We start from the raw sequence: 25,681 nt of genomic DNA, 5'->3' as shown, positions 1-25,681 counted from the left end.
GAAACTTTTCTTTTTCTTCTTCTTGGTCTTCTTCTCACCTCACTAATTAGTTAAATCTGGGCAGCTGGGCAGCTATCATCCGAAACTGTGTATCACATTGTGTCTGAGATATTAAGCAACGGAAAAGATGTTTTTAATTTTGTCAGTATGGGGTAATGCTGCACCCGGCATCTGTGGTATTTTCTGTAAAGTCACACATCCTTCCCCCATCTCCCTCCCCCGTGTTGTTCTAAATGGCAAGCATTTTGGGTATCTGAGTGTTTGTTTGGTGTGTACCGCCCTTGCGAACCTCCATTTCCTGAGCTGAGAAATGGCCTCTGTAAAGCAGTCCACAGGTTGATAGCATCAGGAATTGTGCTGCAGCCGGGGCACCATGCCTGCCCCCCCCCCCCCCCCCCCCTTCTCCTCCATACATATGACTTGTACTGGTGCTGCCCACCACACTGAGGCAGCTGAATACCTCACAATGCCATTGCAGTTTCACAACAGTGCTTGTGTTCTTGATGCACACAAAAGAACTACATATTTTAGAAATGATTTGGCAGTAACTTCAATTAAAAAATTTGATAATATCACATGTTGGTCTGACTCGCTACATAACTGCCAACTAGCACCATTTTCATTATTGGTCATAATTATTATAATGATTCAAATTTAACTAACCGATTTGTCAAACCTGATCTGAAAAATGTAGTCACTAGCTACTACACTTCTGGTGCACTTCAGGTTATATATTGTTGCATAGGATATGTAGCTAACATTCAGAAGTAACTTTTGAATCTGAAAGCAGTGACATAACTATTTCCAGTCTAAACTAAATACATTTTAAATAAGAGAGGCATGATGACCTGCACTGTAGTTGTGGTGTAGACACACACATTGTGTGGCATATTTGTCTGTATGACAAGCATTCCAGTTTGTTGCCTGCAATGTGATAGCTTTATTCACAAAAAAAAGTGTGTTAATGGCTACTGCCAACAAAGTATTAACAGCAGTTTAAAGTTTAATAGTATTGAGAACGTGCACTGTCTTAAAGGGTGAAGCAGCATTACAACATAAGAACATGTAGGGTCATTTCTTCCTTTTATCGATTCATTTACAAAGGATCAATGCACCTTTCGACTAAGGAATTGAATAGAAAGTTTAGATGATGTAATGTAAATGGCTGTCTTTAGAGGCTATTGATCCACACTAATTCGTGTTCTGTTTACAATTTTTCTCTGTGATGATGCTGCCCATTAGCTGCAATCTGCGTTTACTGGCGCACCACCTTAGAATCACACTAGGGAAAGTGCTTGTTCTGACAGTCTCACGATATATACAGAGAAATGTATTGAATCATTGAATTGTTATCATGTTCTGGCTCATACCTCACACAGTAACTACACTGATGGAAAGAAAGTTTGCAAAGTAATATTTCAGAGCTAGATCAGAAATGTAAGGACTATGGTATGAAGATTAGCATCTCCAAAACGAAAGTAATGTCAATGGGAAAGAAATATAAAGGGATTGAGTGCCAAATAGGAGGAACAAAGAACAGGTGGACAGTTTCAAGTACTTAGGATGCATATTCTCACAGGATGGCAACATAGTGAAGAACTGGAAGCGAGGTGTAGCAAAGCTAATGCAGTGAGTGCTGAGCTACGATCTACTCTCTTCTGCAAGAAGGAAGTCAGTACCAAGACTAAGTTATCTGTGCACTGTTCAATCTTTCGACCAATTTTGTTGTATGGTAGCGAAAGCTGGGTGGATTCAGGTTACCTTATCAACAAGGTTGAGGTTATGGATATGAAAGTAGCTTGGATGATTGCAGGTACTAGTAGATGGGAACAATGGCAGGAGGGTGTCCACAATGAGGAAATCAAAGAAAAACTGGGAATGAACTCTATAGATGTAGCAGTGAGGGCGATCAGGCTTAGATGGTGGGGTCATGTTACACACATGGGAGAAGCAAGGTTACCTAAGAGACTCATGGGTGCAGCAGTAGAGGGTAGGAGTAGTGGGGGCAGACCAAGGAGAAGGTACCTGGATTCGGTTAAGAATGATTTTGAAGTAATAGGTTTAACATCAGAAGAGGCACCAATGTTAGCACTGAATAGGGGATCATGGAGGAATTTTATAAGGGGGCTATGCTTCAGACTGAACGCTGAAAGGCATAATCAGTCTTAAATGATGATGATGATGATGATGATGATGATGATGATGATGATGAGCTTTACGTTCATTGATTGTAACAAAGTCAACTTCCACGACCACCTAACACCGATGACATGAGTTAGTACTTTTATGTCTGTTTATAACACAGCACAGAATAATGTGGAACTACAACCGTCCATATTTCGCATTGACTCAAAATATTCAACATGTTTGTAACAGGTGGAAATAAGAGATCAGTTGTATCTGTCATATGAGATATTGCTGCAATGCCTACAGCAAGAGTGTTTATTAGGTTCTGGAATGTACCGACACTTACTTGGAGTCGTACCGATTCCACTGCCGTGGCCAGCTGGGCTATACTTTCTGATGTATTAACAGCTGTCGGCGTTCTTCCTAATCATACTTTAGCCACGTAAGTTTTATTTCAAAAGTGGTGTACAGTCACAGTCTCTGTAAATGCCACTTTTGCTCTTTTTGCCTCGCTGTTAATACATTTGTGAAAATGGACTGTTACGTAGTGAAACACGCTCGTGGAACACCGTTAATGACGAGAAACAAGTTTTCTTAACGTTTTTCACAAAATTACAGAGAAAAACCAACTTTGACGTTTCTGAGTGAAGCTAGATAATATAAGGCTGAATTATAATTGTATGCGTGACGTAATCAACAGCGTCGTTCAATGACAACAGTGTATACTCCGGGGCGGCGGTTCGAATCTCGCTCTAGTCTATAATTTTTTTTGTTCGGTTTGAATACATAAATAATTTAAATATGAAATTCATCACCTATGTTAATTAACTCATTGTTAACCATTATTTCCAACAAAAATGCACGTCTTTAGTTTCTGATCACATATTGCGAGCAAAATTCTGGTTGTATATCAAATATAAGTTCTTAATTATCGATATTTTATTAAAATAGTTAAAGTTAAAACATTACACAGTTAAATTTTTTGCAGAAAAATGAAAAAAAGTACTCCTTACTTGAATATTGCCATTGTTTTGTAGGACAGATACGGTCTCATACTAACCAGAGTGATAAGCTTCATAAAAAGATGGAAATCAATAATTTTCACGGCGTCGAGCACACTGTTCAAATGCTACTGTTCAAGTTAAGGGACTTGTCACGAGAAATGGCAAGACATTTAAGCTTCTAATCGTACTGCAAGTAATGCACGAAGCTTTGTGACACGTCACTGCCAGATGATGAGAAAATACAGACCAGCACGTCTTACAGGAGGAGGAGGAGGAGGAAATGTGGATTTTTTGGCGGCTTGGGTTTCTGTTATTGATCACCTCGTTATCCACGTAGCAGCTCTGAAATTTATTCCTCGGAGTCCGATTGTAATATCGTCAGTGGCTCTAGTATTTAACTACATGGGAAATTAGGATTGTGCTTTTACGCCACACATAGCTCGTGAAGAAAAATTACTGTTAAAGTCAGAAATTTTCATCACTCTTGTTTTTAATTACAATACTATGTTAGCTAAGATGGAGAGCATTTTATGTTTTCTGTCCAGGCACCTAAGAAACGTAACGCCTGAGTTTTGCCATAAATTATTTTTTTCTGTTTAAAAATTGACATCCAAAGGTATATTGTTCTCTATTAGCCTCTTTTACGTCTTTACTGCCACTGTTAACATCAATGCAAGTTAGCTGGATCACTTGCCTGGCCAATGTTGTCAAAGTTAAATGCGCCGGTAAAGCTGTTGCCCCGTATCATCACTGAGTCGATGTACGTGTAAAGCACAGCATGAAACGTATCCTTATTATCGTACTCGACTGTACTCCAGACAGCTTGGCTTCAGCTCTACGTGAAACGAAATCCAATGGGGTTCCAGCAAACATGGAAGAATATATAGTGTCGTGTTTACTTCGGATTTACTCTTTTGGTGAGCGGAGTTTGTCGCGAACAACCCAATGGAGGTGGTTCCACAGATTCTCGATTGGATTTAAATCTGGAGAGTTTGTTGATCAGGGGAGTACAGTAAACTCATCGTGGTGTCATCGGAGCTGTGTGACACGTTGTATTGTCCTGCTAGTAGGTGCTATCATGCTGAGGAAAAACGAAAGTGCATGTGAGAGTGGGCAAGGTCCTCAAGGATACACACATACTTGAGTTGATCCTCTCCACTGCGCCTTCCAGAATGACGAGATCACGCAGGGAATGTTACAAAAACTTCCCCTAGGCCATAACGCTTCTTCCTTCGGCTCGGACCCTTCTGACGATTGTTTGCTTTCACTTCAGCGCAGCATAAAACGTATTAAACTCAAAAGGCCATCTGTTGCCATTCAGTGGACGTCCAGCCGCGTTATTGGCATGCAAATTCGCCAGTATTCAACAGTCAGCATTGGCTAACTAGGTGTCTGTTGGGAGGGACATACTTAGTGTTCTGCGAACGGTTTTTGAGGAGGCGCTGTTAGTAGTCCCTTGGTGGATGTGGACAGTCAGTTCCTCAAGAGCTTTCTACACATCTCCACAGCCATTTTTCACTCATGTCATCTATGGGTGGTGGTGCTTCACAGTTGCTCGGCCCAAGCTATGAATAGTGCCAACAACTGCGCTGTTTTCCCGTATCCCGTCGACTTGCTTTATATACCCTCCACTAATGGTGATGTCACTCGTGTGTGTGTGTGTGGGGGGGGGGGGGGGGGGGTGGACGAGTCCGTCAAATGAGGATGTATGTGAAATACAACATTTCCCAGTTCACATATAGTTCATAAATGGTTCTAAGCACTATGGGACTTAACATATGACGTCATCAATCCTACACTTAAAACTTTAAACCACACTTAGAACTGCTTAAACCTAACTAACCTAAGGACATCATACACATCCATGCCGGAGGCAGGATTCGAAACCGCGACCGTAGCAGCCGCGTTTCCGGACAGAAGCGCCTAGAACCGCTCGGCCACATCGGCCGGCTCACATAGGGGGGCTAGAATTCTATGGAAGACCTATATCGCACATAAATTTAAGTGTTATTAGTGTTGGTAGAGTATATACAGTTTAAAGTACACGTTCTCAAAACCACGTTCTCTATATTGTCAAATCACACAGAAATAAAATCATACATTTTCCTGTTGGCGTTCAATGGCTATCCTTGGTACGGCAGCTACCGTTAATTACACTTTTTTAAGAAGTGGTTGGGAAGGGAGTGAGACAAGGTTGTAGCCTATCCTCAATGTTATTCAATCTGTATATTGAGCAAGCAGTAAAGGAAACGAAAGAAAAATTTGGAGTAGGTATTAAAATCCACGGAGAAGAAATAAAAACGTTTTGGTTCGCCGATGACATTAATTCTATCAGAGACAGCAAAGAACCTGGAAGAGCAGCTGAACGGAATGGGCAGTGTCTTGAAATGAGGATATAAGATGAACATCAACAAAAGCAAAACGAGGATAATGGAATGTAGTCGAATTAAGTCGGGTGATGCTAAGGGAATTAGATTAGGAAATGAGACACTTAAAGTAGTAAATGAGTTTTGTCATTTGGGGAGCAAAATAGCTGATGATGGTCGAAGTAGAGAGGATATAAAATGTAGACTGGCAATGACAAGGAAAGCGTTTCTGAAGAAGAGAAATTTGTTAACATCGAGTATAGATTTAAGTGTCCGGAAGTCGTTTCTGAAAGTATTTGTGTGAAGTGTAGCCATGTAAGGAAGTGAAACGTGGACAATAACTAGTTTAGACAAGAAGAGAATAGAAGCTTTCGAAATGGGGTGCTACACAAGAATGCTGAACATTAGATGGGTAGATCAGATAACTAATGAGGAGGTATTGAATAGGACTGGAGAGAAGAGAAATTTGTGACGCAACTGGGCTAGAAGAAGGGATCGGTTGGTACGGAATATTCTGAGACACCAATGGGCAGCCAGTTTAGTATTGGAGGGCAACGTGGAGGGTAAAAATAGTAGAGGGAGACAAAGAGATGAATACACTAAACAGATTCAGAAGGATGTAGGTTGCAGTAGGTACTGAGAGATGAAGAAGCTTGCACAGGATAGAGTAGCATGGAGAGCTGCATCAAATCAGTCTCTGGACTGTAAACCACAAAAACATAAGAGGGATCGCTTGAGAATGTAATGCTGACCTGAACAACTGTTCGCTTTGTGCTTGTAAGTTGGTCACGTGATCCTGAGTGCAGAACGATTCTGCAGACGCCAGCGTACATCTCACTTAGGGATTGAGAAGCTAAGAGAAATTATGGTCCAAATGGAGACACTAGAATGGGAATGACTATAATAGTGTCGTTGAAGGCTCTCTGCCATACACTGTATGGTGACTTAAGGAATATGCATGTAGATGTAGAACATGGGCCATTTAGATAAAATTGGTAAAGTCGGAAGCGCCGTGACTAATCACAGATGCTGAAAACACCTTTAGCTACTGATATTCCAAAAGTACTGTTATTCCTCAGGTTTTAATAAAATGATGCTGTGTACAGAATATACATCAGTAGGTCCGTATTAAACAATTAAATCTACATTCCTGGAACGGAAGGATGAGATATCTATCCTAGACAAGGATATTAGCTGGTGAATCATTGTCAGTGACGCTGTAGTGGTAGACAGACCGTTAACCTAAGATCTTTTTTGCGTTTCTAATCCCTCCGCTGAAATAGTGTCCAGTGTTTGCGGCCATACAATGAGCGATTGATTTCCTCGTCCCTCTTTAGAGTGTTACGATCGCTGTGAATTGGCATAGTTATGAATTTTTGTGTAATGGAGCGCCACTTCTGACATTTAATAGTACGCTGGAGTTTGGGTAATGTCATATAGTATCATTTGTCACTCTAAACATTATACAAATACGTAGCAACATTGAGTAAGAAGTCTTTTTCGTTGAAGTTTTTTGTCCACTATAGGAATTTTCGTTTGTGTAAAAAAATCTCAATCGAACTGAATAGAAGTGATACGAACCATGGCCGAATACAGTCAAGAAGGAAGCGCTCGGCCAAAAAAGTTGACAGAGCGTGAGGACCGAGCAATCATCAGATGGACACTCAGAGCTACTACGTTTTCATCTTCATCATCGACCTGGCATGCAACTGGTGCTTTCGTAACTACAAGGACCAATAATAGGCGGCTCACAGAAAGTAAGTTGTGCTAACATTGTGATTCATAGACCAACAATGTGGGAGTTCTTGACGTTATTCGTTAGAGAATGCTGTCGGTGACAGTGAGATAGAAATGGTCATTGTAATTGTAGGGGAACAAAAGTAATGCCAGTTAGCGCCTCTTGGTCGGCAAAACAATTTCAAACACCGCTCATCGTAATGTGACTTAGAAAATTAATTAATTTAGTTACATTAAAATACAGCATGTTACGAGAAATTGAGAAAGCAGGATCTCTCAAAATGATACGTAAGTATTACCATGCAGTTAGAGCTGTAAGCGTACCGTAACTTGCAAGGATATCTGTGCAGCAGGTTTCTTGTTTTCCTGCTCGCAGTTGAGAACCACATTTTCACAACTCACAGTGAATTGCTGAACGCAAGAATTTCACAACAGCCCACCCTGCCCACGTATACTGGAGATGTAATATGGCACAAAATGACACGCTACTATTTATTTCGGCTTCCATTTCTTTCTTCGTAGGGATTCAATTCTTGCAAAACCGAGGCTGGTCTGTTGTTTGCTGTAACGATTATGTGTGGAGTGAAACTTACGTTTAAAGATAAATTAATTTGCAAACTCATCTCTGCACAGAACAAAGTGGATAGTATGTAGAGTTTTATATTGTGTAGTTTAATGTAAATAAAAATGTTGACGGTGCAGGAGAACATTGATAGCATGTGCAATGTTAATGACAACACATTACTGGAAACATTCTCAGGGAACTAGATATGTAATAAAAAAAATAGAGCGACTAATACAGCTAGCATGTTGGCAAGTTTTAGCTTATTGAGGCTGGGAACATATTCTCTGGCGTCGGCTGCGACACAGTCAGTGTGATCCTTACAGCTTCTTCGTGCCTGATGCTATGTGTCATATGTGAGTGAAGTTCTGAAGGTTGGTGTCTGGGGCGACAGATATGGCAGCCATTCTCCTGCTCACTCGTTCCCTCTTCAATGTGTGCATGAGCTGCTTAATGGTCGTTAACTCATTTCACATACAAATGCTGGTGTGCAGGGAAGGTAAGAGGCAATTCTCTCTCTCAAACTGTGGACCCCCTACTAGAAGCTGAACACACGGACGCACGCATAGTACAGAAGTGTTTGTTGGACAATGAATGGCAGCAGCTGTATTTCCCCTCGCCTGTTAAGATACATGTGCAGTAGTTCAAATGGTTCAAATGTCTCTGAGCACTATGCGACTTAACTTATGAGGTCATCAGTGGCCTAGAACTTGGAACTACCTAAACCTAACTAACCTAAGGACATCACACACATCCATGCCCGAGGCAGGATTCGAACCTGCGACCTTTACGGTCGCTCGGTTCCAGACTGTAGCGCCTAGAACCGCACGGCCACTCCGGCCGGCCATGTGGAGTAATATTGGCAGCACTAGGCTCTGAGCAAACAATGTGTAGCGTCGTGCTAGACCACAGATACGATGACCTGTGGGGTCTCCACATCACAATTTCACAATTTTTAAAAAGATAATGTGTATCTTTTCTATATAATGCGACTGGTGACAGTTGTTTACAGTGTAAATTTAGCAGTATGTTGTGAGTGTATGCACTGGGATTTTTTCGGCGGTTTTTACAAGTCTACTAAAATCCTGTAGTGCCATACTCTTCTGAGGCAGCTTTATAGTGACGTTACTGTTTATAATACACCAAGGTCGTAGACATACGTTACTCCTACAATAGGTACGTATATGTTGCAATGTGATATTTGTTTAAACGTGGCATACGGGTTTATTTGTTATAAATATCACACGGTGGTAATTTCTTAAAGTGGGATAATTTATAAATATCGGCTGTGCTAATTATTTAACAGTCCGCAGCTCGTGGTCGTGCGGTAGCCTTCTCGCTTCCCGCGCCCGGGTTCCCGGGTTCGATTCCCGGCGGGGTCAGGGATTTTCTCTGCCTTGTGATGACTGGGTGACCACTACGGTCGCAGGTTCGAATCCTGCCTCGGGCATGGATGTGTGTGATGTCTTTAGGTTAGTTAGGTTTAAGTAGTTCTAAGTTCTAGGGGGCTGATGACGATAGATGTTAAGTCCCATAGTGCTCAGAGCCATTTGAACCAATTATTTAACATTTAAAGGCTCATATTAATGTGCGTCCTTTTGAAAAGTGGGTATTTGGAAAAATTGGCAGAAACAGAAAAAAATTATCGAGATATTGTAAATCGCAACGGGAGGTGCTCATTCATTAGAGTGCTAAGTGAAAATGCATCACAACATTGACCTATAGTAATTCAGCACCACCCCATTCAGACACTCAGTGTCTTACGTCGTAAAATACGTTAATAATCGAAGTATGATAATTCGGCTGGTGGTGATACTGTCACACAGTTCACTGAGCACAAATGCTCACACACACACCCAGTTGGAATAATAATTGGAGGAGCGGGGATGGTAAGATTCACATAGATAGTTATCTGAGCCAGAAACAGCACAGTGGATTGGTAACCCCGCGTTTGGTCTCTGTATACTTACGCTGGTGACCTTCATTTTCTGTCACTTTTAAGTCACATTGTGGCCTGAGAGACATGAGCAGGTACATTATTGGTAGCAGGTTACGTGCTTGCTTTGAATGTACCTGAGGCGTTTGCCTAAGAAGTTTGGGCGCGACCTTGAAATAATGTTATGTGACTCAGAATGCTCACTGATGTACTACTAATAGTTCCGCCGGTTGGTCGGCAGAATGTTTGTGATAGTTATTTGAAAGTTTTGCCTCTGAAGTTAATTGTGACAACCTGACGATTTATAGATTAATATTCGCACAACTCTGTGCACCCTGTTGCTGCTATAAATAATGTTACCATTTGTGACACAATAAATATCCACCAATACAGCTGTGTCGCTTTTCGTTAATCATTACTGTTGTTGTTGTGGTCTTCAGTCCTGAGACTGATTTGATGCAGCTCTCCATGCTATTCTATCCTGTGCAAGCTTCATCATCTCCTAGTACCTACTGCAACCTACGTCCTTCTGAATCTGCTTAGTATATTCGTCTCTTGGTCTCCCTCTACGATTTTTACCCTCCACAGTGCCCCCAATACTAAACTGGTGATCCCTTGATGCCTCAGAACATGTCCTACCAACCGATCCCTTCTTCTAGGCAAGTTGTGCCACAAACTCCTCTTCTCCCCACTTCTATTCAATACCTCCTCATTAGTTATGTGATTTACCCATCTAGTCTCCAGCATTCTTCTGTAGCACCACAAGTCGAAAGCTTCTATTCTCTTCTTGTCTAAACTACTTTTCGTCGATGTTTCACTTCCATACAGGGCTACACTGAACACAAATACTTCCAGAAACGACTTCCTGACACTTAAATCAGTACTCGATGTTAACAAATTTCTCTTCTTCATAAACGCATTCCTTGCCATTGCTAGTCTACATTTTTATCCTCTCTAGTTCGACCATCATCAGTTATATTGCAGCCGAAATAGCAAAACTCATCTACTAATTTAAGTGCCTCATTTCCTAATCTAATTCCCTCAGCATCACCCAACTTAATTCGAGTCCATTCCATTATCCTCGTTTTGCTTTTGTTGATGTTCATCTTATATGCTCCTTTCAAGACACTGTCCATTCCATTCAGCTGCTCTTCTAGGTTCTTTGCTGTCTGTGACAGAATTACAATATCATCTGCGAACCTCAAAGTTTTTATGTCTTCTCCATGAATTCTAATACCTACTACGAATTTTTCTTTATTTCCTTCACTGCTTGCTCAATATACAGATGGAATAATGTCGGGGAGAGGCTACAACCCTGTCTCACTCCCATCCCAACCACTGATTCCCTTTGATGTCCCTCGACTCTTATAACTGCCATCTGGTTTCTGTACAAATTGTAAATAGCTTTTCGCTCCCTGTATTTTACCCGTGCCAGCTTCAGAATTTGAAAGAGAGTATTCCAGTCAACATTGTCAAAAGCTTTTTCCTAGTCTACAAATACTAGTAACCTAGGTTTGCCTTTCCTTAATGTAGCTTCTAAGTTAAGTCGTAGGGTCAGTATTGCCTCACGTGTTCCATATTTCTACGGAATACAAAATGATCTTCCGCGAGGTCAGCTTCTATTAGTTTTTCCATTCGTCTGTAAAGAATTCGCGTTAGTATTTTGCAGCTGTGACTTATTAAACTGGTAGTTCGGTAATTTTCACATCTGTCAACACCTGCTTTCTTTGGGATTGAAATTATTATATTCTTATTGAAGTCTGGGAGTATTTCGCCTGTCTCGTACATCTTGCTCACCAGATGGTAGACTTTTGTCAGGATTGGCTCTCCCAAGGCCGTCAGTAGTTCCAATGGAATGTTGTCTACTCCGGGGGCCTTGTTTCGACCCAGGTCTTTCAGTGCTCTGTCAGACTCTTCACGCAGTATCATATCTCCCATTTGATCTTCATCTACATCGTCTTCCATTTCCAAAATATTGTCCTCAAGCACTTCGCCCTTATATAGACCTTCAATATACTCCTTCCACCTTTCTGCTTTCCCTTCTTAGCTTAGAACTTGGTTTCCATCTGTGCTCTTGATATTCATACAAGTGGCTCTCTTTTCTCCAAAGGTCTCTTTAATTTTACTGCAGGCAGTATCTATCTGACCCCTAGTGAGATAAGCCTCTACATCCTTCAATATGTCCTCTAGCCAGCCCTGAAATTATTACTGTTGATCCAAAATAGGCAACGTTTTATGAAAATAATGAATGACGATAACACAATAGCACGTTAAAAATTAATGCTATAATCTCTAATAAAAATTACAGTTACTAAACCTTCTCATAGCAGCTTGCGTGGAAATACACCATAGAAAAGCGCCACCAACTTATCCGCAAGCGTAGTTCTTTTAGGTAAAATTGGTTGGCCTTGGTACATTAAGTACTACAAGTTCCTCTCACTATACGCTGCATGAATGGTGGTAACCATGCTGTTGTTTTTGCACGGTTTTCATTCGGATTATGGTTCAAATGGCTCTGAGCACAATGCGACTTAACTTCTGAGGTCATCAGTCGCCTAGAACTTAGAACTAATTAAACCTAAATAAGGACATCACACACTTCCATGCCCGAGGCAGGATTCGAACCTGCGACCGTGGCGGTCGCTCGGCTCCAGACTGTAGCGCCTAGAACCGCACGGCCAATCCGGCCGGCCATTCGGATTACAAAAGATATTTAGCGCAGAAAACGAAACTACAATAATAAATAATTTTGTTCTTTCCAGTGCGAATGCTGTAACCTGCACTGTAGATCATAGGCGCAAAGTTGAAGCGTCGTGATAACCTGGGTGGGCGTCAGCTTGTGTCAGGCAGCTGGTGGTTTGATCAGGAGAGGCAGCCGCGAGCTCTGTGGAAACGTTTTCCGAAGACCTTGCTATTACTTGCATTTAGAAAGTGAAGTTAAGTCTGTGTGTTTCCATCACACTGATGCAGTTGGGAGACGAAATGCGGTTTATAAAGTGAAGTACACTCTCTTTGCCAACTTCAGTGAAAGTCCGTGTTTCTCCGCATTAGGGTTCGGGTCGTTTGATAGACAACGTTTCATGCACAGTATTCCGAAGTCCTCGTGTTCTACTCTGATCTGAATCAAAAATTTTAGCAATAACCAAAAGACACTCTTCAACTCCAGCGAAGCCTAGTGACGAAAACCAAGCTCCAGGGTTGTTAGGAATCCCATTTAAACATGATGTGTCTCCCAGCGTCTCGCTACGAATTGGTGTGAAGTCAGTTTGGCCAGACGGATGTGGCAGCAAATGAAAACTCTTGAAGTATAGATACGCACTAGAAGGCGTTTGGTGTCATTGTTGAAAAATAAGAAATGAAAGAACGGCTCCGAGAAATACGTTTGATCGTACACAGTTCTGTTCTGTGCCCCCCCCCCCCCCCTCTCCCGCTACTATCCAGATTGTTTCGTAGGTAGTAAAGAAGACAGTGAATGAGAACGATGACTTATTTGTTGGGATGGTGCTCCCTCAGCATTATTAGAATGATACACGCGTTTTGTTTTGTGATGGCGAAAGCATAATTATAATTAGCATTATATAAAAATCCTAGAAAAACGTGTGAAGGGCAGTTCACCAGCCACCGAAGCTTGTATTTGTTGACCAGTGATGTTAACTGGTCAAATGTAATAAGTAAGCTTAACTTTTTAGCAAAACTCGGCACTTAGAAATGCCAGTATAAATAATCGTATGTGTTAGTAGACATTAGGTATGATCGTCATTATTATCATAAAATGCCGATTTTTTTATCAGTTAGCTGCGTTTGTAACGACTCGCATTCGATTGTCAGCATATTTAGCTGTCGGTCTATTCTATGGGAATGGCAGTTGGGTAACGAGCTTAAGATTGCCACTCTCATTTCAGAACTTAGAAAATTTGTTTCCCTTTACATCCAGTGACTAGACGCGCTGTTAATACATCTAATAAGCACTGTACAGTGGTGTAAAATTGCAACACTAAAAAATAATTAATGTAGATTAATGAAATTTGTGCAGTCATTTTTATAGTTACCATATCGAAGTGATTAACATCGCAAAATCGTGTGTTAATGTAAGCGTGAGATAACCCATTGCAAATGTGAAATGCTAGTATGTTAATAACCGGTGAAACCGGTAGAATGTCGAATCCAAGCATACACACGTGAATGCACTTTGTTGTCCAGGTGGTGGATGTCAGGTTGTGGGATGAAGTTCCATGCCTGTTGCACATTGTCGGTAAGCACAGGGTCTGTCAATGCTGTTTGTGGATGACGCTGAAGTTGCCCGTGGATGCTCCATCAAAGCTTGATTGGAGACAGATGTGGTGATAAAGCAGACCAAAGCAGCAACATTTGGACCGTGTGTAAGAGTATGTAGGCTTAAGAGAGCAGTATATGGGCAAGCGTTATCCTGTTGGAAAACAGCTCCTGGAATGCTGTTCATGACTGGCAGCATAACAGGTCGAATCACGAGATTGACGTACAAATTTTCAATTAGAGTGAGTGGGATAACCACTAAAGCTCGTGCTGTCTTACGAGCACCTTAGACCATAACTGCAGGTGTAGCTCAAAGACAGGGTAGTTCTAGACTGTCAGCTGGCCACCTCCTAACACACAGGCATCACTGCCATCGAGGCAGAATCAGCTTTTATTGGAGAACACAATAGACCTCCACTCTGCCCTGCCAATGAGCTCTTGCATGCATCACTGAAGTTGCAAATGGCAGTGGTTTGGTGTCAGTGGACTGCACGCTACAAGGCGTCTGGCTTGGAGCTGCCCTTGAAGTAACCTATTTTTAACAGTTCATTGTGTCACTGTTGCGCCAGCTACTGCTCAGATTACTGCTGCAGATGCCGTATGCACCGAAGTCATACGCCAAACACGATCGTCTTCCCTCTCGGTCATGGCCGCATGGAGCCCGGTCGTCTTGCGACCGTACATTCTCGTGAACTCTGCAGCCAGCAGTCATGTACAGTGGTTACATTCCTGCCAAGCCTTTCCGCACTATCGGAGAAGGATCATCCAGCTTCTGGTAGCCCTATTACACGACCTTGTTCAAATTCAGTGAGGTGTTGATAATGGCGTGTTCGTCACTGTAAAGGAGTTCTTGACTAACATTAACTCACCAGTTTCATCTCAAACGTAACTAACGCTCATGCCCGTTACGGCGTGTATTTAAAGCAAACATGATGTGCATCCTCACAGTGGCACTGCTAGTGCTACGCTTCCGTGACTGGCGCGAAATTTGAGAAGACAACACCTTTCAGAGAAATTTTCCATGATTTTCTTATCTTAAAACGTTTAAGAAAGACTGAAAGCACATACTCGTTGGCGGGAGCCTGCTTTACTCTTTTGCTGCATGTCGCTAGAGGCCACACTGCCCCCATTTTCGGACTGGCCGTGAGACAGTTTATCCGTCAGCTTCGCGATGTGCTAGGAAAGCAACAACCGCAGCAGGCCGCTGTTGCTTTCATTTACGGCAGCCATAGCAGTTAAAATCTTATTTAAATTTTGAGATAGTTATAAGCTACGTGTGTGATTAGTAAGCCCATATGTTCATTCAGGAAGCATTTGTTTTACTTAAACGATTTACTATCAAGAAAATCATGGAAAAACTGCTTTGGATCTTGGTACAAGTAAGTGGATGACACATAGAAATCAGCGTAAATCGATAAAGAAACATGCTTAAAAGTTTCCACTAATAATTCTCTGACGTCGTTATTATAGGCCCCTTAACGGCACACCTGAAGCCCACATCTCCGATGTAGTGGGATCAAAGTGACAGATGATGCCCTTATCTAATTCGCCGAATTCCATATAATATAAGCACCTATTCGTTCTAATGTGTCAGAAATGTTCGACTAATATACCTAAACTGCAGCATTTCTTGCCTCGTTGCTGTCTCCTGTCTGAAACTACAAAGCCAGGAATGCAGGAAAACCACGTGTCGGTGGTGAAGAACTTACAATGCTGTGGGGAAAAATGAAACTGCAAAACAATTAGTTCCAGTAGAATGAAATTTTCTCTCTACAGCGGAGTGTGCGCTGATATGAAACTTCCTGGCAGATTAAAACCATGTACCGGACCGAGACTCGAAATCGGGACCTTTGCCTTTCGCGGGCAGGTGCTCTACCAACTGAGCTACCTAAGCACGACTCACGCCCCGTCCTCACAGCTTTATTACCGCCAGTACCTTGTCTAAGAGTTTAATTAGTTCCTCTGTTTACAAGTTCTACAACATGTCATACAAAAAAGCGCATACCATGAAGCATATTGTCATGGCCTGTGAAGCTCGTAGATGTTTGCTTTCTTTCTCTTCCCTGTTCAATAGTACAAGAAAGTGGACGTGTTTGCTAAACCGCTTTTGCATAGCATTTGTCATTTGTTGACTCCTAATTTCAGTCCAGTTCGTATCTCATCTTTCGTTTCCTGTACAGTACGGGCACATGTTAGTTGTTGGTCCGTTTCCTTGCCGGTTATGCTGTGTAAAGCTTTGCATTTCAATATAAGGAACAGGTGAATGGTCTCACGAATTTGTCCCGAACTGTGTACTGATCGTTCGGTATAATCTTCTTTGTTGCGGTGATACACCACAAGTTACCATACTGTCCCGCTGCGGTAGAGGAAGATTGGAAAGTAATGCACAGTAATCTTATTACCAAAAAGATTAATAGGTTATATAACAAAAAAATCGCAATGAATATTTTTTCCTATTTTTCTACATAGTAACCAACGTTCTCAACACATTTCTCGCATCGTGGCACCAGTTTCAATATGTCCAGTTCGCAGGAGACCATTTGGTTGGACTATAGCTATCAGTGGACCACTGATGTCGCAAAGCATTGGCCAGCCAGGAATTTCTACACGAGACCAAAGAGATGAAAGTCCGACGGTGTAAGGTCCGGACTGTGTGGTGGATGTTGGAGCATCTCCCATCCAAATTTAGTGATTTTACTGCGAACAGGAGGAGCAACGGGGAGGGGGCATTTTCATGAAGACCTTCGACGCCGTCAGCATTAATGTTGTGGTATTTGTCATGAAGGGCACGACATAGCTTAACCAAAGTATTAATGTAGGGTGCAACATTCATAGTGATCCAGTGTTCAGAGAAGTCCACCAGTAACACACCATGCTTATCCCAGAACACCGTCGCAAGCATTTTCCTAACAGATTGAGTCACTTTGATTTTTTTCGTACTGCGGAACCAGCATGTTTCTACTCAATAGAGACCTGGTTTGTTTCGGGCATGTGGTACTCCCACGACTCACCACCAGTGACGATTACTTTCCGAAAGTCATGTCCTCCTGTGGCGTAACGCGTTTAAGTGATCCAAGGTTGTCATTCGCTGGCCCATGTAGTTGCCTGTCAGGTTCAGAGGCATCCATTGAGCACTAACTTAACGAAACACCAACATGTCATGAACAGTATTGTGCATTGCACCATAAGGCATGTTGAACTGCTGCAATAACTTTCACAGTTGCACAGAGGCCGGGCGTTCAAAATCTCTACCTCAGTGGCTCTGACATCCTTCGGAGTTAGAGCTGTTTCCTGCCTCACGGTTCGCGGCGAATCACTAAGGTTGACACGACACTCTTGGTAGTATGCACGCCACCTAGAGACATTGCTACGGTCCATGCAGTCGTCTCCTTACACGCCACATCTGCCTCTATGCGTTTCACTTGGTTTATGCCGTTTAGCCCACTGCTCTTTCGAAGTTGACAACAGTAACATACGCTTCATGTTTGTTTCGTAGTTCAGGCGTTTCTCACTAGAGCTGCACATGAATACAAAATATCCTCTTTAGCTCAAAATCCAACCTAGATCGTCGTGAAATTCAACATTCCTGCTGCAATGCCAGGAGTGAAAAAAATTGCTGTGCGTTACTTTCCGATCCTGCTCCGTAACTGTAAATGATTTCGATTCTCAGTGATGTAGGCTGCACAACTTTGATAGAAACTTGCACCTAATTGTTGCTTCTATCAGTTGTAAACACTAGGACGCTCTACAAGACAGCAGCAGAACAAGAGAGAGCATATTGACTTCTTATTTATTATTTTTTGAATGACAGATGAATCGTTAGCAAGAGATGTATTTTATTCAAGTGAACGCCTGATCTACTAAAAAACATACGAATCGAAGAAACTAAACCTGTGGCGCCACTTTTAACGACGAAACTAAGCTGGCTGCTTTGTCGTAGCTGGGGGAGGTATGTGATGTGACAGCACTGCCTTGTTGTCCATTGGGGATTAAGTTTTCTCAAACAAGAGCTGGTGGTGCCTCTCTGCTGCTTTCACCTGTTAGTTCGATGTATGAAGAAAGATCGAAGGGAAAAAAATTCTTGCTTTTGCTTTCTAATAGTATTCCAGTTTCAAGCCATTTGCAAATAGCTTTCTCAAAAACACAGAGCAGATGAAAGCCCTCCCGCCTTGTCACTTCTCTTTCCTAATTTGAAAGGAGTGTGAAATGTGTCTTCTAAATTTCAGTTTTCGAGTTGTTCAGCATGGTCTGATGAACTATTGTCTTGTTTTATGCTTCAGGTTCGCGCTATCAGAGAACCCAGATTTGGTTCACACAAAGCTGGAGATGAGCCGCACCCTCCTTCATGTGGCAGCACAGTCTGGATCGTCAGTGGCTGTACGGTGCCTCCTGGACTACCCAGTCGATGTGAATGCCAGTGATGGTCGGGGTGTGACCCCCTTGCATGAAGCAGCTGCCCACTGCGATGCCCACGTGCTGATGCTGCTGCTCAAGGCGGGGGCCCACGCCCAGGCCAGGGATATTGACGGCAGAACCGCTCTTCACTATGCAGCCAGTGGTGGCTCAGCCTCCGGTATCCGCATCCTCTTGGCGGAGGGCCTGACTCCAGACGTTGAGAGCGCCAACGGTTGCTCGCCACTGCACGAGGCTGCCTCTAGCTCTAACCACCACTGTGTCCAGCTGCTACTGAATGCTGGCGCCGACTTGCACATGACGACAAATGCAGGCTGGACAGCGCTGCACTGGGCTGCCAACAAAGGAACCGTCCGCTCTCTAAGGATGCTACTCGAAGCTGGTATCCAACCAGGAGTCAGAACACATCAGGATGAAACTCCGCTGCATCTAGCAGCAGAGCGCGGGCTCTCAGATATGGTGACACATCTGGTGAATTACGGAGCTGATGTAGAAGCTTTGGACAGCGCTGGTAGGACACCAGCTAAACGAGCCTCAGACTACGTTGAGAAGCAGCAGCAAGAGGAGGCTGCGGCTGCTGCGTCCGTTAAAGCTGCAGCAGCTAAAAAGGTGGAAGAAACTAAGCAACGCAGACGTCAGAGGGAAACTGGACAGAATTTGGCCGCACCAGCTGCTGAGGAAACCAACACTGAGCTGCATTTTAATGTGCCTCACTCTGGTGATGTACAAGCAGATGATTCCCAGTTATATTATGACGAAGTGGAGGGCAGTGAATACAGTTTCCAATCTGAATCGGAAATAAGTGGGCAGATATACTCTGATAATGGCAGTGACTTCGAGGAGGAAAATTATTCATCAGAAACTGCTTCAGTAGGAGCCCCTGCTTCCAGTAAACCACCACCTTTGCTTTCTGTAGAAACAAACATTGGGCAGCATGGTAATAAAAACCGTGGACGTTACCAGAGAGGAAAATATCGTGGAAGAGGGCGTGGCAATTTCAGAGGTCACAAATCAGGTTCGAGGGGTGGTGGACATGTACAGTCACGGGAAGGAAAACCTGAGCACACTCGAGAATATAAGCCGTCCTCAGGTAAAGCACAAAATGATGGGTATGTACAGCAGGGGGAACATCGCCACCGTCCGCCCCATCGTCACTACCATGCAAAGGAAGGGGAGGCTAAAAGGGAATATAATAACCAAAGTAGCTCCAGTGATAATAGGACAAAGGAACACTTCACTGACACAGCAGGTGAGGACACCAAAATGAAGCATCCTTTCAGCAAAGATAGACAGAAACACCCAAGTGACGAAAGATATGTGCCCCAGAATACTGTTCCAAATACTGGAACAAGAAACTCACAAAGGCGTGAGGCTTTTGGTTCCACCGACCAGACAAATCGCCAGGGAAATAGAAGTGGCGGCACTTTCTTGGATGAATTAAGGTATTTGCAAGAAAAACTCGCTTCTATCGACGCTGGAACTACCCAGTCGCCGAAGCCTGTACTTCCTCCAAAACCTAAACCACCTCCAAGGCCACAACTATAAATACTACTAGCACAGTGGCCTTATTTGTTAAATGTTACGACCTTCTTGTCGATCATTTTTTCATCGAAAAGCTGCAGAGTTTATCAGATTCTGTTTTTGGCTGAGAATTATAACATAAAATAGTTTGTATTTAGTACAAACACTTGTCAGGTTGTACATGTCAGGTAACCTTTTAATGGCCCTCTCTTTACCTCCTGTTCAATTGCTCACCCAGTATTGTTGAATCTTGCTCTATTTCCTACTACCCTGTTGCACAGATTAGGTGGACGATGCCATCAAGATCGCAACATTATTGCTTCAATGTGTGCCTTCAGTAAGAGTTTGAACACTGTCGTTTTTTACTGCTGTAAATGTTAAATATATTTGTGTGATAATAAATTGTTTACCATTATCTCATTATTGCCTTAATAAAAGACTACCTGCTCTACCCTAACACTACAGATTCAGTGCCAATAACCATTAACAATAAAGCCAATAACGTAAGCTAGAAAACAGACATTTGGAGAACTCTATCTAATCAGTCTTTAGAATGAACACCACAGTAAACTTCCTATCATTCATTCACTTCATATTTCTTGTTTGGTCTGTCCCAGTAATGTACAAGTTTTCAAATCTATGTTTATCGATTTGTAAGTACCTGTCATCTCTGGAAGTAGTGAACAATATCTTTTGCAAGGATTTATGTATGAATTCTTTCAGTGGATTTTATCTTTGGTTTGGCATTTCGTGCTTGTATTAATATGAAATTATTTCTTAATGTCTGATTTCACTTCTTTTGGGAGTTGGTAACATTTTTTTCAGATTCTTGCTGTATTGTACTCATAGCTATGTCGTGTTGCAAATAAATTATTGGTGCAGATGTGTAAAATTAAAACATAATCCTTGGTTGATGCAAGAAGCCAAAGAAGCAGTTCAAGACAGATGGACAGAAGTTACACCAGAGATAACTGCTGATGTAGGAGTATGGCTGTCAAAGTGTTAGGATGGTAACGCCATGTTTGTCACCAAACAGAGGGGTGAGGAGTGTAAATAATATCGACACAGCAAAAATGCAAATACAACACAGTCTAAGCAGCTCGATTATTTCACATGCAGACTTGCTGCCTATTTGAGCAGACCCCAGTGCACTGAGCCATTATACAGGGTGTTACAAAAAGGTACGGCCAAACTTTCAGGAAACATTTCTCACACACAAATAAAGAAAACATGTTATGTGGACTTGTCTGGAAACGCATAATTTCCATGTTAGAGCTCATTTTAGTTTCGTCAGTATGTACTGTACTTCCTCGATTCACCGCCAGTTGGTCCAATTGAAGGAAGGTAATGCTGATTTCGGTGCTTGTGTTGACATGAGACTCATTGCTTTACAGTACTAGCATCAAGCACATCAGTACGTAGCATCAACAGGTTAGTGTTCATCACGAACGTGGTTTTGCAGTCAGTGCAATGTTTACAAATGCGGAGTTTGCAGATGCCCATTTGATGTTTGGATTAGCACGGGGCAATAGCCGTGACGCGGTACCTTTGTATCGAGACAGATTTCCAGAACGAAGCTGTCCCGACAGGAAGACGTTCGAAGTAATTGATCGGCGTCTTAGGGAGCACGGAACATTCCAGCCTAGGACTCGCGCCTGGGGAAGACCTAGAACGACGAGGACACCTGCAATGGACGAGGCAGTTCTTCGTGCAGTTGACGATAACTCTAATGTCAGCGTCAGAGAAGTTGCTGCTGTACAAGGTAACGTTGACGACGTCACTGTATGGAGAGTGCTACGGGAGAACCAGTTGTTTCCGTACCATGTACAGCGTGTGCAGGCACTATAAGCAGCTGATTGGTCTCCACGGGTACACTTCTGCGAATGGTTCATTCAACAATGTGTCAATCCTCATTTCAGTGCAAATGTTCTCTTTACGGATGAGCCACCATTCCAGCGTGATCAAATTGTAAATTTTCACAATCAACATGTATGGACTGACGAGAATCCTCACTCAATTGTGCAATCACGTCATCAACACAGATTTTCTGTAAACGTTTGAGAAGGCATTGTTGGTGATGTCTTGGGCCCCATGTTCTTCCACCTACTCTCAATGGAGCACGTTATCATGATTTCATACGGGATACTCTACCTGTGCTGCTAGAACATGTGTCTTTACAAGTACGACACAACATGTGGTTCATGCACGATGGAGCTCCTGCACATTTCAGTCGAAGTGTTCGTACGCCTCTCAACAACAGATTCGGTGACCGATGGACTGGTAGAGGCGGACCAATTCCATGGCCTCCACACTCTCCTGACCTTAGCCCTCTTGACTTTCCTTTATGGGGGCATTTGAAAGCTCTTGTCTACGCAACCCCGGTACCAAATGTAGACTCTCTTTGTGCTCGTATTGTGGACGGTTGTGATACAATACTCCATTCTCCAGGGCTGCATCAGCACATCAGGGATTCCATGCGACGGAGGGTGCATGCATGTATCCTCGCTAACGGAGGACATTTTGAACTTTTGTTGTAACAAAGTGCTGGAAGTCACTCTGGTACGTTCTGTTGCTGAGTGTTTCCATTCCATGATTAATGTGATTTGAAGAGAAGTAATAAAATGAGTTCTAACATGGAAAGTAACCGTTTCCGGACACCTGTCCAGGTAACATCTTTTCTTTATTTTTGTGTGAGGAATGTTCCCTGAAAGTTTGGCCGTACCTTTTTGTTACACACTGTATAACGTTCATTTTTCGTCAAAGGAATAGCAGTCGGGCAGCCACCACCTACAAGGAGAGCTCTACGTAAGTCCAAGTGGACACTTGATTCTACAAGCAGCCACTAAAAGACTTGGCTTTCACCAACTGCGAGCCTACCGCTGGCTCGTGATGTAATGCCTTCAAGCCAGCTATCCACCTAGGAGTCTGATTCCACTTGCTGCCAGGCTTTTGCTCTGGAGGGCAATTGTTGATGATGAGGGCGAACCCGCTGCGTGACCACATATTGTTGTTCTATGCTTCTACTCACAAAGTTGAACTCTGTTGCTGAGAACTGACTGCATGGCTCTTCCTGCAGAGCTGCTAGAATCACACCAGGTTGCAGGCCACTTGCTGCATTGGCACTTTACCACCCACAGCCTTTTGCACACGCCCAGGAGGATGCTTCCATGGCAGAGCAAAAATTTTAATTACCGAAGCTGGTAAACTTAAAAAAAGAAAGGATTAAGGTTATAAAGACCTTTAATCCTTAAAGTCGACAATGTTAAAGAAGGCAACAAACATTTTACACTTTTCTCTTTTTCGAGAAAATGATTTTGTCTAGGTTTGATACAATATTCCGGGAGACTGTTAACCTGAAAGAATCAGTCAAATTTTTATCGCTAAGCAATGACTGGTTCTTAGTTTTAGCAAGCTTCAAAAGGGAGAAAAAGCGCTCACATATATACGTGGAACCAAACATTGAGAGAACTCTGGTCACGTGCTTGTCCAAAAGAGGATACTTCTCTCGTGGGAAGTAGCAGTAAAAGCCAATAAGGCGGTCCTTCAGGCGGATATCGCATTGCAGATCAACAGACTTGAGAGAGGTCCTTGGCTCGTAGGGAAAACGGGCCAATAAATATATGTAGCACTGCTTGAAGCACACTTATCTCCAAAAATCTGCTTTCAAACAACTCTTCTCGTAATTCACAAATGATTTGAACATAATCTGAAAAATCCACATCTTCGTTAAAGCTGTCTAATGCAGGGAAGTGCCCACAATTATCCTCGCGCAACTGTTTTTCCACAAAACAAGTTGTTTTTTTTTGTAATGCTTCAATCGTCTGCAGTGGATCAACAACAGTGATTTTCGCCATGGAGTGAAATGTTAAAAGTATTTCAATAACCAGTTAGGTCATTCAAAAAAAGCCAAATTCACCGTCCACTTATGATCACGAAGTAATTGTTGTGGACGTCTTTTCATTTCCAAAAAGTATTGATTGAGCCACTGAAGGAGAAAAACCGGTGAAGCACCTTCCCTCTGTTCAAGCATCTTATTTCTGTGTGGTAGGGGATGTCAGGATATTCCGCTTCGATATCATCCAGAAATTCTTTAAATTGGCGATGTGTGAGTCCATGCGAACGAAGACAACCGTTCGAACAACTGCGTCCATAACATTTTTTATGTTGACAATTTGCACAAAGTGCCTCCTGGTGTATCAGATAATGGATTGCCGCGAATAGGGAACAGCTGACTTCAGCCATTTTTGACCTGACGTAACTCAGGAATCCACGCGTAACCCTCGTATAGCAGGGGTTCAAAAGGCTCTGAGCACTATGGGACTTAGCATCTGTGGTCATCAGTCCCCTAGAACGTAGAACTACTTAAACCTAACTAACCTAAGGGCATCACGCACATGCATGCCCGAGGCAGGATCAGTGATGGGGTGGCAAGGCGCGACGTCTCGAGCGCGCCGAGAACTTCTCGAGCCTCTAGTTCTTAAGCAAATCTCGAGAAGATCACGAGAAATGGCTCGGCGGCGTGTGCCGCTACGTGCCAGTTGGCTGCCACAACATACGCCGCGCCGCTGTTTAATGAATTGAATGCCGCCTCTAGATAAACACGCTCGCTGCTCGCAACTAGTATGTCTCAGGTTTCATTCGAGTAAAGTTGTTATTCAGATCAATATGGACACTCGAAAACGAACGTTACGGTGTTGGCAATACTTTACGGAGGATGGAGATAACGTTACTTGCAACATTTGTCGTAAAAATCTCCGTGATGTGTCAAAAAAATACAACGGGCATGATTAGACATCTTAAACTGCACAATTTATTGAGCAATAAAACAGCGACATCCGTGGATACAGAGGCTCATTCTTCCAATAGTGCGAGGCAGACAAAATGTCCAGGTACGTGTGGTACGATAGGTGAATTCCGTGCAAAAGTTCGGATAGTGTCCGAAGCGGTCCGCCACGCTTAAAAAAAAAACTAGTTGTCGAGCGTAATGTATCCCCTCGCAGGAGCACTGATCTAAATATTAACGTTTATCTTCATAGAGGGAAGTAATCGGCAACAACAGCTAGATGAAGAATTAGTGGCCATGATAACAGACGATTTTCAACCGCTTTCAATCGCCGAGGACACTGGTTTTCGACGTTTTATTTCACTATTGGACGCACAATACTCATACCAAATCAAAAAAAGTTGCGCCTCATGATAGAGGACCATTACCATAAACAGAAAGAGGCTGTAAACTTGGCCGTGGAAGACTCTACTTGTGTTTCTTTAACAACCGATATTTGGACCCCACTCAATAATGAGGCATATGTTGCTGTAACTGGTCATTTCGTTAATACTAATTGGTGCCTGAAGGCTTTAGCTCTCGAGACATTCCGTTTCCCGGAAAAGCATACAGCGCTAAATATTAGTGAGGCGTTAGATAACGTGATTTCAAAATGGAACATTGAAAACAAAGTTGTACGCATCACAACTGACAACGCCAGTAACATGACGGCGGCCGTTCAGCTTATTCACAGTGGCAACATAGATATGCAACATGTGCCTTGTTTAGCACACACTATCAATTTAGTTGTTTAGTTGTTTAGTAGTTCTTTGAACAGCAACAGTGAGCTCTGCATAATGCGGGAAAAGGCCAGAAAAATTGTTAGCTATTTTAAAACAGGTCGCAATGCTAATGGAAAACTCAATGAGATCCAGGATCTAATGAAAAAACCTGTTCATAAATTGATTCAGGAAACCGAAA

General features: G+C 42.7%; 1 protein-coding gene across 1 annotated transcript in view; it reads left to right on the top strand.

Annotated features, from left to right (window-relative positions):
* The window catches only part of LOC126336997 (inversin-like), a 97,808-nt gene extending 77,455 nt beyond the window's left edge, over nucleotides 1–20,353 (top strand). The window contains exon 3 of the mRNA XM_050001242.1: nucleotides 18,285–20,353. Coding sequence (XP_049857199.1) covers nucleotides 18,285–19,962 — 1,678 coding nt within the window. The 3' untranslated portion in view covers nucleotides 19,963–20,353. The remainder of the gene's footprint in view (nucleotides 1–18,284) is intronic.
* The last annotated feature ends 5,328 nt before the right edge of the window (nucleotides 20,354–25,681 follow it).

Source organism: Schistocerca gregaria, chromosome 1, assembly GCF_023897955.1.
Source record: "Schistocerca gregaria isolate iqSchGreg1 chromosome 1, iqSchGreg1.2, whole genome shotgun sequence".
Taxonomy (NCBI): Eukaryota; Metazoa; Arthropoda; class Insecta; order Orthoptera; family Acrididae; genus Schistocerca; species Schistocerca gregaria.
The sequence above is the reverse complement of the archived record's forward strand: the minus strand, read 5'-3'. Positions and strand labels throughout refer to the sequence as shown.